At 33.6% G+C, this 13679-nt stretch overlaps 2 protein-coding genes across 4 annotated transcripts in view; one reads left to right on the top strand and one right to left on the bottom strand.

Annotated features, from left to right (window-relative positions):
• Positions 1-13679, top strand: part of LOC101887229 (protein cup) — a 29509-nt gene that overhangs the window by 13087 nt on the left and 2743 nt on the right. The window contains exons 8-9 of one of the 3 annotated variants that reach the window (XR_009343515.1): positions 12044-12238; positions 12333-12471. The exons of 1 other annotated variant lie outside the window; for it this stretch is intronic. The gene's annotated coding sequence lies outside the window, so the exon portion shown is untranslated. Of the gene's footprint in view, positions 1-12043; positions 12239-12332; positions 12472-13679 lie in introns of those variants that run through there. One more of the 3 variants, XR_009343514.1, reaches the window with a different exon arrangement.
• SPN15 (serpin B3) lies at positions 6648-8000 on the bottom strand. Its single transcript, NM_001309033.1, is given in 1 exon segment — positions 6648-8000. A coding segment is annotated over 1 exon segment (1353 nt).

The raw sequence follows: 13679 nt of genomic DNA, 5'->3' as shown, positions 1-13679 counted from the left end.
GGTCCACGTTTTCATATAGCCCCCAAATAATAGTGCCTTCCGATTTTCGGTATTTGTTTCAAATTTGGTATTTGAAGTTCGAAATGGATACTACAGCTTATGACAGAAAATAGTCTGTGCAGGTCCACGTCTTCGTATAGTCCCCCTATAATGGTACCTCCCAATATTCGATATTTTGATGATTTTAGTGCCATTATTCACCGGAGTAGTTTTAAATTACGTATTTAGAGTTCGTAATGGGAACAACAGTCTGTGACAGAAAATTGTTAATACAGGTCCAGGTCTTCGTATAGGCCACATATATTAGTACCTCCCAATATTCGGTATTTTGACGATTTTGGGTACAATACTCACAGAAATTGTTTGAGATGTCGTATTTGAAGTTCGTAAAAGATGCTACAACCTTTGATAGAAAATTGTCTTTACAGGTCCAGGTCTTCGTATAGCTCCGATATCACAACGGTACCCCTATATACGTTATTTTGATGATTTTAGCTACATTATTCACCGTTTATTTCAAGTTTCGAATTTGAATATGGTAATGGCTTATAACAAACAATGCCTATGTAGGTCCACGTCGTATAGACCCCAATATAACGACTATATTTGGTATTTTTAAAAGTTTTTCAAAATTTTTAACGCATTTTATTTTTTGAAAATTTCCAATATTATTATTAATATTACCAAATAGAAAAAAAAACTTAATTATAATAATACAAATATTTATATTATGACACATTACTATAAAATACTTTATTTTACTCTATCCTGATTTGTTTAAGTTTAAGTTTGTTGGCTCCCCAGCCGCAAATACTTTAAGATTAAATGCAGAAAGATAGAATAGGCGAAAAAATCGAAGAAACAAGTGAAAAATGGAAAAATGTAAGGCAAAGATAAGATTATGCAAAGTTACAATTCAATAGTAGTTAAATGGTTACATAACTTTAAACGAAGCACATTATTAGAATGCGAAAAAATGCTTTACTGCTTTTTAACTTGTTTCCTTTTTGTCTGACTATTTTCAAATGTACATTTGTAGTGTTTTTTTATTATTATTTTTTTTATTTTTGAATTCTTATATGATGTGTAGTCTTTTTGGGGACTATAAAGCGATAACGGACAAAACAGTTATTTATAGATTTTATGTATTTATGGAGTAAATGGAATTATACGAATAATACCATTTCAAAAAAAGATAAGCTATGAACAAAGAAATCAATATTTTATCGTGTACGAACGGTTATTTCAATTTGATTAACTTTATTTAAGTGACTCGATTTCTTGAGAACTGAAATTGCAGGCGGGTTGCATTGAAGTGTATGGCGGCGAAACTGAATAGATGATGTCGAAATATTAATTAAATGCGGTCACACCAAAGTTAAATAATAATTACTTTTTCAAAATCGGTACAAAATCAAAGTTAGTTTTTTTTTATTGTTTTAAATTCTAAATGAATAATATCAAAAATAAAATGAGTGCGCAATACGATGTTAAATGGCGATCTTTCATATCCAAAATTGGCTTCTAGCTTTCAACTCCAGAACCTACATCGTGCTTCAGCTGGAAGATGCAAACACATTTAAACAAACAAAAATGACCGACAAAGCGTTATGGGGCTCATTTCAGAACGTAGACCTACAATAATCCGTACAAAGAAAACTCAAAATCCTAAGTTCATTGAGACTGCAATCAGTGAAATACCGAATATTTAGGGTGCAAAATAGTAGATCGGATTGAACATTAGGATTTCTTCTTTCAAGATACCTTAAATCCCCCGAATAAGGGTACAACCCGATTTCAAGTATATTTTAAAATTTAACCATATTTATACCCTACAACACTATGTGTTGGGGGTATTATAAGTTTGATTGGGCCAAAAATTATGTAACACCTCCAAATATTGGTTTCCCACATAGGAAAGTATATATGGATCTTCCTAGCTCGCCGAGCTGAGTCGATCTAGCTATGTATGTCCGTCCGTCCGTCTGCCCGTCTGTCCGTCTGTCCATGTTAATTTGTAATCACTCTACAGGTCGCAATTATGGCCCGATCTTCACGAAATTTAGAATGTAGGTGGGGCTTGGACCAGAATAGAACCCTATTGCTTTTGGAGATGATCGCCAAATGTTTAGGGGTTGAAATGGACCAAATACTGAAAAAATGTCGGATTTTGCAGTAGCTATACAGGTCGCAATTATAGACCAATCGACGCGAAATTTCGCATGTAGATAGAGTTTAGGGCGGGGAAGAAGCCTACTAATTTGGGTGGTCATCGGATAATATTTAGCGGGTAAAATATACTATATCTTTTCTGTTGAAAAAAATCAAAATTTTTCATTAAACCGTGAATATTTTAAATCCCGGCGAAATCACAAAGCCATCACAAAGTTACTTCTGACCTTTACATTGATGTTATTATCCAATAAATCGGATATATAGCAAAATATGTGCGATATATATGTCTATCAAAGGAGATATGCTTGAAAGATCTCTTATATGTCGAGAACGGCTGAACTGATTTCGACAGTTCTCATTAATTAGGAATGGCCTCTTGGCAGGAAAGAAAAAACGTCTAAAAAATCGCATAAAAATATCTCTCTAAAGATGAAAATATTGATTTTGTAAAATTTTCTCATATTTTTTTTCAATTTTGTCATTTTTTTTGGCATATTTTCATTTTGAATTAAACATTTGGTAATATTTCTACAGCTAACAAAACTAAGTAGTTAGGATATGAGGATATCATATACAGATCGCATTTATGGCCCGATCCTTACGAAATTTTGCATGGGGATAAGATGAGGGTCAGAATAGAAGCCTACTCTTTTTGGAGATGATCGTCATATATTTAGGGGTTGAAATGGACCAAAAAACTGCAAAATTTTCGGTAGGTCGTAATTATCGCCCGAAAGGGCGTTACCGCACATTGCAAAAGCCAAGCAGTTTCGGATGGCCATCCAAAAATATTCAATGTGTGAAACAGTTTGCCAACTTTTGTAGATAAAATACGAAAATCCATTCCAGTGACTTTTTGGAGAATTCACAAATACAGGAAAGACGCACTTCTGACTATTTCGTTATGCTGATTTCGTTGAAGAATATAGTCAAATGTCTGTATCTCATACGGATGCGTTTTAGAATGTATGTATCTCATATATGTAGATACCAATAAATTGGAAATGAGCAAATTAGTTTAAGTTGCTATTATTCGAAAATTAGAGAACGAAACCTGATGGTTTTCGTTTATTATTTGTCACAATATCTTGTGGAATTCTTTCGAGTATCTCTCTTATATAAACTGTATCGTTTATTATAGTGTTGTAGGGTATTCAACGGTCGGCTCCGCTCGACTGTAGCCTTTGCTTACTTGTTTTATATAATTTCGGCAAATGTAGGTCATTTGAGAAGAAAACAACCTTACAAAAACTTATCACGTTTTGGTATAACCATCATATTATTTAAGACCCCGAAAATATCTTGGCCACATTTTTATTTTGTTGGCCCTGATTTGGGCTAAGTCCACTTTCCTAACCAATGTGTGGTTAGAAAAGAAAATTTTGTATTCTATTGAATTTGCAACCCTCAAAAGAATATTTGTTATGAACGTAGATTTAGGATGTACGTCTGTATGAAATAAACTTCGAAATGTCTAACTGGAACTCATTCAGTCGGAAATTGGCAGAAATATGAAAAAAATTACGAATTTTAGAAGTTAACACGGGACCGAACATTTGTTTAATCGTCATTGTTTGATTGTAATTTATGGAGCCGAAAACCGCTGCACAGATTTTCCTGAAATTTTAACATAGGCTACACAAAATTTAAGTTAAATATGGAAGGTGTGACGGAGTTTTTTGTAAAAGTAAATTTTGTCAAATTATGTTGGAATTGGTTTAGATTGGGATATGATTTTATTAAGAAGCATTGATCCACAACCCCTTTGCAATGGTTTTAGGCTAACAGTAAAAAGCTCCACAACAATTTAATTGAGGATACGATTATTACGGGGAAGTATGTTGCTACCTTGAATTCATTAATTGCAACAGAAATGCCACTCAACTTCAAATGATTGCAGTTTCCTGCACACTTGGCATTTGCAATGAAATTAATAAATCATATTCAGTCCTTCCAGAACGCCGCCCTCAGAACCGCAACGTAGCGAAGCTCATATCGGTGCGACAGCATCAAAAATTCCGTCGATTCGATATTAGTTTGGGTGTTATAAACACAGCTATCGCAAACACCACAGCCCAGATATGTAAGCAAAAGGCCTTTATGATCTAAAGGAAGAGATCTAGCCACATTTTTTTTTACCGGAATTGTTTCAAACTTAGTACTTGGGGTTTGTACTTTTTCTTATGACAGAAAATGGATTAAACAGGTCCACGTCCTCGCAAAGCCTAATATAACTGTACATCTCGATATCCGATATTTTCTCAATTTTGCCGAAATTGTTTCAAATTTGGTATCTGGAAATCGTAATGGATGATCACTTCTATGACAGAAAACAGCTTCTACAGATCCACAATTTTGTATATCCCCCATTAAATGATACCTCGCTTTATTTTGATGATTTTATCGACATTGTCCAACGGAATTTTTTTATAGTTGGTATTTGATGTTGATAATCTTATATAAATAACTCTTGTCCGAAAAGGATAATATCCAAGTTGAAGATTTTTTTAATTTGTTATTCTTTTTTTGTCAATTTTTTTCAATTGGTATTATCATATTGAATTCAGTGGATTGTTAACAAAATAAAGTCATTTTTCACTTTATACAATTTTTCACCAAAAAAAATGAAATAAGTGCGATGTTAACTGACATCTACCTTTCAACTCCAGGGCCTACATCGTGGTTCAGCTGGAAGATGCGAACACATTTAAACAAACAAAATGACCGAAAAAGCCTCTTTCATGTTGCAATAATCCGTCCAATGAGAGCTCAAAATGCAAATTTTTTGGGAGTACAATCAGTAAAATACCAAATATAAAGGGTGCAAAATAGTAGAGCGAATAGGACTTGTAGTAAGAAAAGGATTTCTATCCTTCCAGAAGTTCTTCCCAAACATTCAAGATACCTTAAATCGCTTTTGCAGGTCATGATATATAACCGTCGTATGATTTAAGCTATTTTTGTGACCTTGGCCACTTTTTTCATTTTTGGCATCTTTGTTTCTAAGAGGGTAGAGAACCTCTTCGCATAAAATTTGAAATTTTTGGAGTAGGGCCCACATTAGTCTTGACCACATTCATCAATTGATTTGGCTAAAAAATTGTATATATGCTACATTGGGGTAGGGAACCATCATACAGATAATTGCCCCATAAGAATTTATTTAAGTAAAGTCCCCATTGGAGTATCCCCAAGTCCACTTTCACATCGAATGTGTGTTCAGAAAAGAAAATTTTGTATTCTATTGCATTTGTAACCCCCAAAAAAATATTGGTTAGAAACGTAGATTTGGGATGTACATCTATATGAAATAAATTGTCAAAACATGAACAAATTACAAATATAAGAAAGTAGCACGGGACCGAATATTTGTTGAATCGTCATTGAATTATACTATGATGAAAAATATGGACTTTATGGGGTCTCCAACTTACAATTTAAGTGCTAAATAAAATTAATTCCCATCTTACGGTAATGGGTGTAAAATAGTAATTATATTTGACTATTTATCCACCTCAATTATGAGGTGGATAAAACTATTTTTACTTATTTAAATCACGCCAAATTTTTTTTCAGTTTGACATGCTATGTTGTTCCTCTTTATTTTTGATATGGCCTCTATTCTATGTCATCTTGGATTATAAGGGGTAGAAGAAAGTTTTCAATGTAGGTCCGTGTTTCGGAGTAGTACCCATATAAAGGTACCTCCTGATTTTACCATATTTCAAAGGATTTGTCTAAAAATGTGTATTTGGGGGGTGAAAATCTTACATAAAATTTTCAACATATCTACAAATTTTAGAATTTTTTCCATGTAATAGTATCCCTTTTAGTCTACCTTTTGGCGGACAAACAGAACGACATGGTTAGGGGGACTTATGAGGACTCCAATGCACAATCTGAGGTGCTAATGGGTTTAAAAAAGTAATTAACTTTGGCTATTCTTAAATCATTCAGCCCTCAATTATGAGGTGTACAAAATACAGCAAATTCCAATTTACTGCTCATTTGACTGGAAAATTTTGCTACGGTTTTTACCATACTAAAAATTAATTTGATCCCTTACATGAGGATAAAATTGATATCTACTTTTCATTCATTGAATTTTTGAAATTGAAAATGGTATATATATTTGATTTGTTATAGGCCCATATTACGGTGCAACTCGAAATTTGGTAATATGGTATTGTTCGGTCGGTCTGTGTTTCCAGCGGATAGAAAACATTGTTGCAAAGAATTGTCTATATAGATCCAAATTGTACCTCAATTGTACCTCCCGATATCGGTACCAAGATGGTTTTAGACACATTTTCAATAGCTAGCTAAAGTTAAATCAGTCTAAAAGTTACAAAGTTTGTTTGACAAAATATTCGATTTATTTAAATCATCTAAGTGGATATCTTTTCTTCTTCTATACTGATATTGCAAAACATTTGTAGGATTATTGATATTTTGACTCATTATACATTCTATTAAAATATTGGCTCCAACACTTTTCCAGCAAATATGATGCTACCAGTGGCTTCTTCCTCAATGAAAAATATGAACGGCCTGTTGACGTTAAATTCCTCGATTGTGGTATCTCCACCAAATTTATTACTGATCTCAATTACTGTGGTTGCGTATGCCTCCGTTCCCTTTTCATTGACATCTATGCCAGCTTTTTGCAAGATATTTGAAACTTTTAATTTACCGGCAACATTAGCTCCCCTGTCGAGGCCGGGTAAAGAGGCGTCATCCGTGAAGATATCATGGATACCCAATGCCGAAAGTGTGCTCTTAAGATTCTTATCAAATTCGAATTTAAATTTTGGCAATGTTACTTTCAATTTGGTTTCCTCCATCATGAACTGCATACGTTTAACCTGGTCATTCTGTAGTATTTTCGTTAATTCCTCTACACCACCATTTGTCTTGGGTAGCAAAATGAACATGGAAAACTTTTTGCCTTTATATGGCAATCGCAAAATTTTCGCATCAAGCGAGCTGTGGTCATAATAGTAGAAATATTCCGTTTGTTCCATATATTGGGCTTTGCTCTGAACGTTGGGTGTTTTGAAAAAGACGCCATCGAATGACTCGTTGAATTGACGGCGCCACAAACCATTGAAGTAAATTGCATTTGCCAAAACCATCACACTGTTTTGGATGGAATCCTTCGTAACAAGATTTTGCAAACGTCCATTAGTAACGTTTTTACACCAGTCATTAATGTGATCTGCCGACGCTTGGGTATCCATGAAATTAAGACGCTTAATTTCTGTACTATAGAACGTCGCCAACATTGCTGCATATCTCTGTTTTGGTTCAACGAACTCATCCGTGAACATTCGTGTTTCCAAATTTAGTGTGTGGTAGGGATTTTCCTTTTTCAGCGATGTCAATATCTTTTTATAAAAACCACGTAGGTTGTCAGGTGATTTGATCACGTCGAGTGTCTTGACCAATTCTTTTTGCGTTTGCGTGTTGTTACCCGCAGCTTCGGCCAAAAGGGCCAAAAGCAATTTTACCGAAAATGGTGAAATAATAACGTTGGATTTCTCCTCTTTCAGTACGTATCTTAAGAGTTCCCACGAAAATTGATCATGAACGTCACTGCTAAAGGGCACGTAATCATCGATGTCATCGTAGGCGTAGTGGCCATTGTCAAACGTTTGGGGTATTATATTGAAAATTCCCGTTGGAGTTGCAGCATTACTAGAGGATACAGGAGGTTGTGGTGCCGGTGCTGTTTTTGTTGCCATTACATTTTTCGTTATGATCACATTTAACAATACAACAAACACTACAAAACACATTAAATGCCCTCCACTTCTTATTATCATCTTATTTTATTTTGCTTTGTTTTGTTTTTAGTATAACCGAAATTGATGTATAATTGAGTTCAGACTGTCTGCTTTGCTGTTTCGTCTTCTTTGTCTCAAGCTTCAATGCGGAATGGTTTGATCTTCGATAGAGATTTTGCATTTAAAATTAAAACCAGTTTTGTTTCCCTTTTTGTTTTTTGCTCAAATGAGAGTACATCTTGGGATTGATGAGCATTTTACTCACATACAGACACGATACACGATGTAATGGTGGCTGTGTCATGTATAAGATGAGGGAGAGTGAGTCCCGCTATTTTCCTTTGGAAAGTTTGTTGAAAGACATCTCTCAATTTGTGTATTTAATTGTTGTTTTGTTATTGAGTGCTGCTTTTGGGATTTGCTTACTTGCTTTCGGCTGATAATGAACCGTACTTCTGCATTTCGATTTTAAAAAGCAAAAGAAAAAAATTGTCATCATAGTTTCAAAAGTATGCTGATATTTATACCAAATAAACAAATAATTTACATACTATGTGTGTGTGTATGTACACAAGGCGTGATGTGTAAGAAATATTTAGAAACAAAATAACAAGAAAATAGTAAATTTGGTTGACGTGATTTAAATAAACCGATAAATAAACTTTGCAATAGCAAAGCATTAATAATGTATGCTAATAATAAATAATAACCCATTCATGGCTTGTTAACACTGCTTTTTGTTATAACTTTAATAATGGTAGTCATTGAGAAAAACACTGCTAAATGCGTAAAATTCTAAGAATTTATTGTACATACATTTATAGTACATACATAATTAGGTGTATTTAAGTAAACAATAAATTCTTAGAATTTTATATATATATATATATATATATATATATATATATATATATATATATATATATATATATATATATACATACATATATATATATATATATATATATATATATATATATATATATATATATATATATATATATAGATTAATATTTTATTACCATATATATTAATACTTTTTAATCTGTATATATAAACCAATTGTTGTTCGCTGGTAACTGGTAATCAGTTGAGACCGGCTGGAACTATTTGGATATTTTTTTAAATGTTAGGGCGATCATTCAGGTTTAGGTTTTTATGCAAAGAAAAAGTGACCACACCCATTTTTCAAAATCCTTATATTTGCCAAAATCATGATGATATCTATTCCACAGTTAGTATACGACGTAATCTTGATTCTCCTTCCAACCCTAGGTATCTGTTTGGGGTCAGAGGAACTGGCCAAACCTACTTCTTTTAATTTATACGTGAAAATTTTGAAAAAGTATAGTAACACATCTGTTGAGAACGGCTGGGCCGATTTGACTCAAATTTTCTTTTGGTTATTTGTAATTACAGTGGAAACGTTGTCATGAGAGAAAATTTTGAGAAAAATCGCGGGACTGAAAAAATTGACTATTCTATTATGATATGGAGCTTTGTGTAGAATCGTTTCAGAATGCCTTTTGAAATTGAAAAAACCAAAAAATCGAGAAAGTTTGCATATTTTCTATAAATGCTATTATATGGTTGCCATACCCAAATTTGTGTTTAGGCTACTGGGTAGAGAACCAACTTACGTGGGGCTATTATAAGCAGTTAATGTATACTTTTTGATATATATGCTATATTATTTAGGTTTTTAACTCACAAACTAAAACCACTTACTGAAAAATAGGATCAGGTTTTTTGAAAGACGTATTAATTTATATTTAATCGAGTCATCATTTATACTAAAAATTGTGCCACTTATGTGAGCCAGATTTGTGAATTATTATGCTTTAAAAACTATGCATTCAAGACTAAAACTACGGGCCGGCAAAGCGAAGTGGACCAGCTAGTTATTATATAATTTCTAGAAATCTGTAAATAGCTTTTCATTAGCCCGTATCACAAACACCTCCAGAGTAAAGGGAGTTCACGGCAGAATACTTAACATTTTCTTAAAGAATGAAAGTTCGGTTGTAAACACATTCTTAGGAATATGAAAAAAAACTTCCCAGCTCTTTGCAATTAAAATTTAGCATTGTTGAAATTTTGCACAGATGAAAATTTATGAACATAAAAACACTATTACAAATTTATATACAGTAAGTAAATCTCGGAAAATTACAAAAAAAGTAAATATAATAATGGACAAAGGAGGAAGAAAATATTCCATATTATTTATATTCCCTTGCAACCGTATCTTTGGATATCCTGTTCCCTGCTTGAGTACATATCCAGGTCTCTCGCACTGAATCCACTCCGAATACTGAGCACCCAAATCCTGGGTCCTTGTCGCGTTTTTCGAGTACTTATCCAGGTCTCGAGTTGAAGAACCACTTCCAATCCCGGACCAAAGACGATTAGGATCATTTTTATTTACCGTATAATACACATAGTATAAGTTTCGCTCTCAATAAAAACGTAATATCAAACTCAAACGAAGAAAATTTCTGTATGAACCCCTGGACCCCGGCGATCTTTTCCAGCTCAAGGAAAGAAATCCTGCCGTTACAAAATGTCGAATATAGGGAGGTACCGATATGTGGGGGCTATACGAAGACCCGAACCTTCATAGGCAATTTGCTGTCACAGGTTGTAGTACTTTTAACGAAGTGCAAGCACGAAATGTAAAACAATTCCGGTAAATAATGTCGCCAAAATCATCAAAATACCGAATATGAGGAGGTACTGATATGCTATGCGAAAACCTGGACCTGCATAGACAATTGTCAGACACAGACTGTAGTACACACCACTAACTGCAAATACGAAATTTGAAGCGATTCCGGTGAAAAATACCGCTAAAATCATATGCGATCATAATTCCCGGGTCTGCATAGACAATTTTCTGTCACAGTCTGTAGTACCTATTACGAACTCAAAACGCCGAAAGTAGGCAGGTATAGTCATATGGGGGTTATATCTAAACGTGGACCTTTATAGCCCATTTTCAATACCAAAAGCAGACCAAACACACATCTAAGTACAATTTCATACACCTACTTCAATTCGTTCGGAAGCTAGAGTTAAAAAAATTTGTTTACTGCTCAAAAAAAAAAATTGTCATAAAAAACTTTTACGTACCTCAACTACAGGGTGAGATAAAAAACTGCAACAAAGTCAAACGCCATAATTTTTACATTTTTTTTTAAGTTTTATTGAATGAAAGCAAAAGATGCCGGCAATAGCATCAAATTTTAAAATAACTAGATTTGTTAGAATTCGTCACCTTTGGCACGAATTATAGCCTTCCGCAAATGTTGCTCTGCGGTATTTTGGCCCATTCCCGGTATTTTTTAGTACCAACCTTGATTTCCAAAATAATACACCCTCCAGAATATTTTCGGGATAATATTCGCGATCGATTAATACGAGCGGAGAGCGACCATCGGTTATTATGGCGGCCCATTAACGATATTAACCACGGGGCGCGCATTAATGATATTAACCAGATTTGCCATGGAATTGAAAGATAGAACTGTTGAGATCATATTTTTAAGAGAACAACCAGGCATTTCATTCATCTTTCGCGCTAATTGACTCATTTTAAAAATGAACAAAAAATATCAAATAAATGAAAACAACTTGTTGGATATAATTTTTAATAATTCTGACAGGAAGCGGACATAGCCTCAAGCCTGTATTTCTGTAGTTTTACGAAGCTGTTCTACCTCCTTCTTGTACCATGGTTTCATCATTTATGAACATAAAAACACTATTACAAAATCATATACAGTATGTTAATCTCGTAAAATTACAAAAAATAATCTTTGGAATTGTATAACGAATATCAACTGCAACAAAATGTAAATATAATTATGGAAAAAGGAAGAAGAAAATGTTCCATACAAGCCGTATTATTTTCTTATTTTGTAAAGTTTAGCATTTGTTTTCTGCAGCCTCAGCTACTACTGACACCAGATGTTATTATAACCAGAAAAAAACAAGTAAGCAAAGACTATAGTCATGCGGGGCCAACCATGTGATACCCTACAATACTACAATATGTTAAAAGTTCTTATCTCTTTTCACAGGTGTGTCGATTGGCTTCAATTGTGTGATCAGGATTTTTTTTCCTTTTTTTCGTTCATTTGTACCCCTAAATATTTTGCGATAATTTCCAAAAGCAAGAGGCCCCTCTGTTTCTCATCTATATGAATTGCTTGTCTACGATATTTGGCTATATTTGTAAACGAAATCAGCATATCAGTGTATTTCGGATATAACCTGTAAGTAATGTTGGTATTTTTGCACACAAAAGTAGTGGTCCATTCTACCCACTGTCCTAAACTCAAACTTCATGCGAAATTTCTTGTCCTATAGGTTTGTAATCTTTATAACGGCTTCAAAATCAGGAACATTTTTAGTTGTTGGTCTATTTTCAACACCTAAATATATTGCGGACATCTTTGAAAACAATAGGCCTAGCCCTGACGATAATTGCAATCTGTATATAATAACCCCAAACTGTGTTGTAAGGTGAAAAAATATTACAAAATGTACACTTTAGTATTATAAGTCAAATTGAAAAAATCGCATGCGATAAAAAATATGAAAAATAGCACAAGATACTACAAAATCTATATTAACATCATTATTGGCATCTTTTTTATGTTAAGAGGGCATTCTGAATTGACAAAATTTGTCAAAATCGGTCCAGGCATCCTTGAGATATAAGCATTCATTAAAATCCCCTTCCTTTGTATTTCGCTATATATATCCGATATATTTATTATCGGTATCTACGTAACGGTCAAAATTGATCCTTTTGGTCTATCTTCGCTGTTTAATGGAAAATTTCACTTTTATTTAACACAAATGTTATGGTTTATTTCACCCACTAAATATTACCCGATGACCATCCAAATTTGTGGGCTTCTGACCAGCCCTAAGCTCTAACCCCATGCCAACTTCCGCGTCGATTGGTCTATAACTCCAAACTGTAGAGCAACTGCAAAATCAGGAAAATTTTCATGTTTTTAGTTCATTTCAACCTCTAAATATTATGCGATCATCTCCAAAAGAAATAGCCTTTTATTCCGACCATAACCTTACCTCCATTTTAAATTTCGTGGGGATCTTATGGCTCGATCCTCACGAAATTTAGAGTGACTACAAATTAACATGGACAGATGGATGGACGGACATACATAGCTAGATCGACTCAGTTCGGCGGGATAGGAAGATCCATATATACTTTCCCATGTGGGAAACCAATATTTCGAGGTGTAACATAGTTTTTGGGCCAATCAAACTTATAATACCCCAACACATAGTGTTGTAGGGTATAAAAACTCATAAGAAATTCCTTTTTATTTCGTGTGCTAGATCTGAAGGAATATGTTACGTACACAGAAATCATAACCGTTTATTAATTCAAAAATACCAAACAATACTTTAAGTAGCTAAGTATTGTATAATGTATGGCAAAATCTCGCCATAGTAGGATTTAAATAAAATGTCAATAAGGCCCCCAAAATAAAACTTACGATAAAACAATAAGCTCTCTAAATTTAAAACAAACTTAATTATTTTGACAAGTACATGGCACTCAAAATTTGTAGTTAGAATAACAACATATTTGCCGATTAATTTGTGACGAAAGAGTAACTATTTACTTTGTGTAAATTGCTACAACAATGAGTAGTAGTTAGAGGTTTTAAATTTCTA

This window comes from Musca domestica, unplaced genomic scaffold, assembly GCF_030504385.1.
Source record: "Musca domestica strain aabys unplaced genomic scaffold, Musca_domestica.polishedcontigs.V.1.1 5, whole genome shotgun sequence".
NCBI classification, from domain to species: domain Eukaryota; kingdom Metazoa; phylum Arthropoda; class Insecta; order Diptera; family Muscidae; genus Musca; species Musca domestica.
This window is presented reverse-complemented; position numbering and strand designations above follow the sequence as displayed.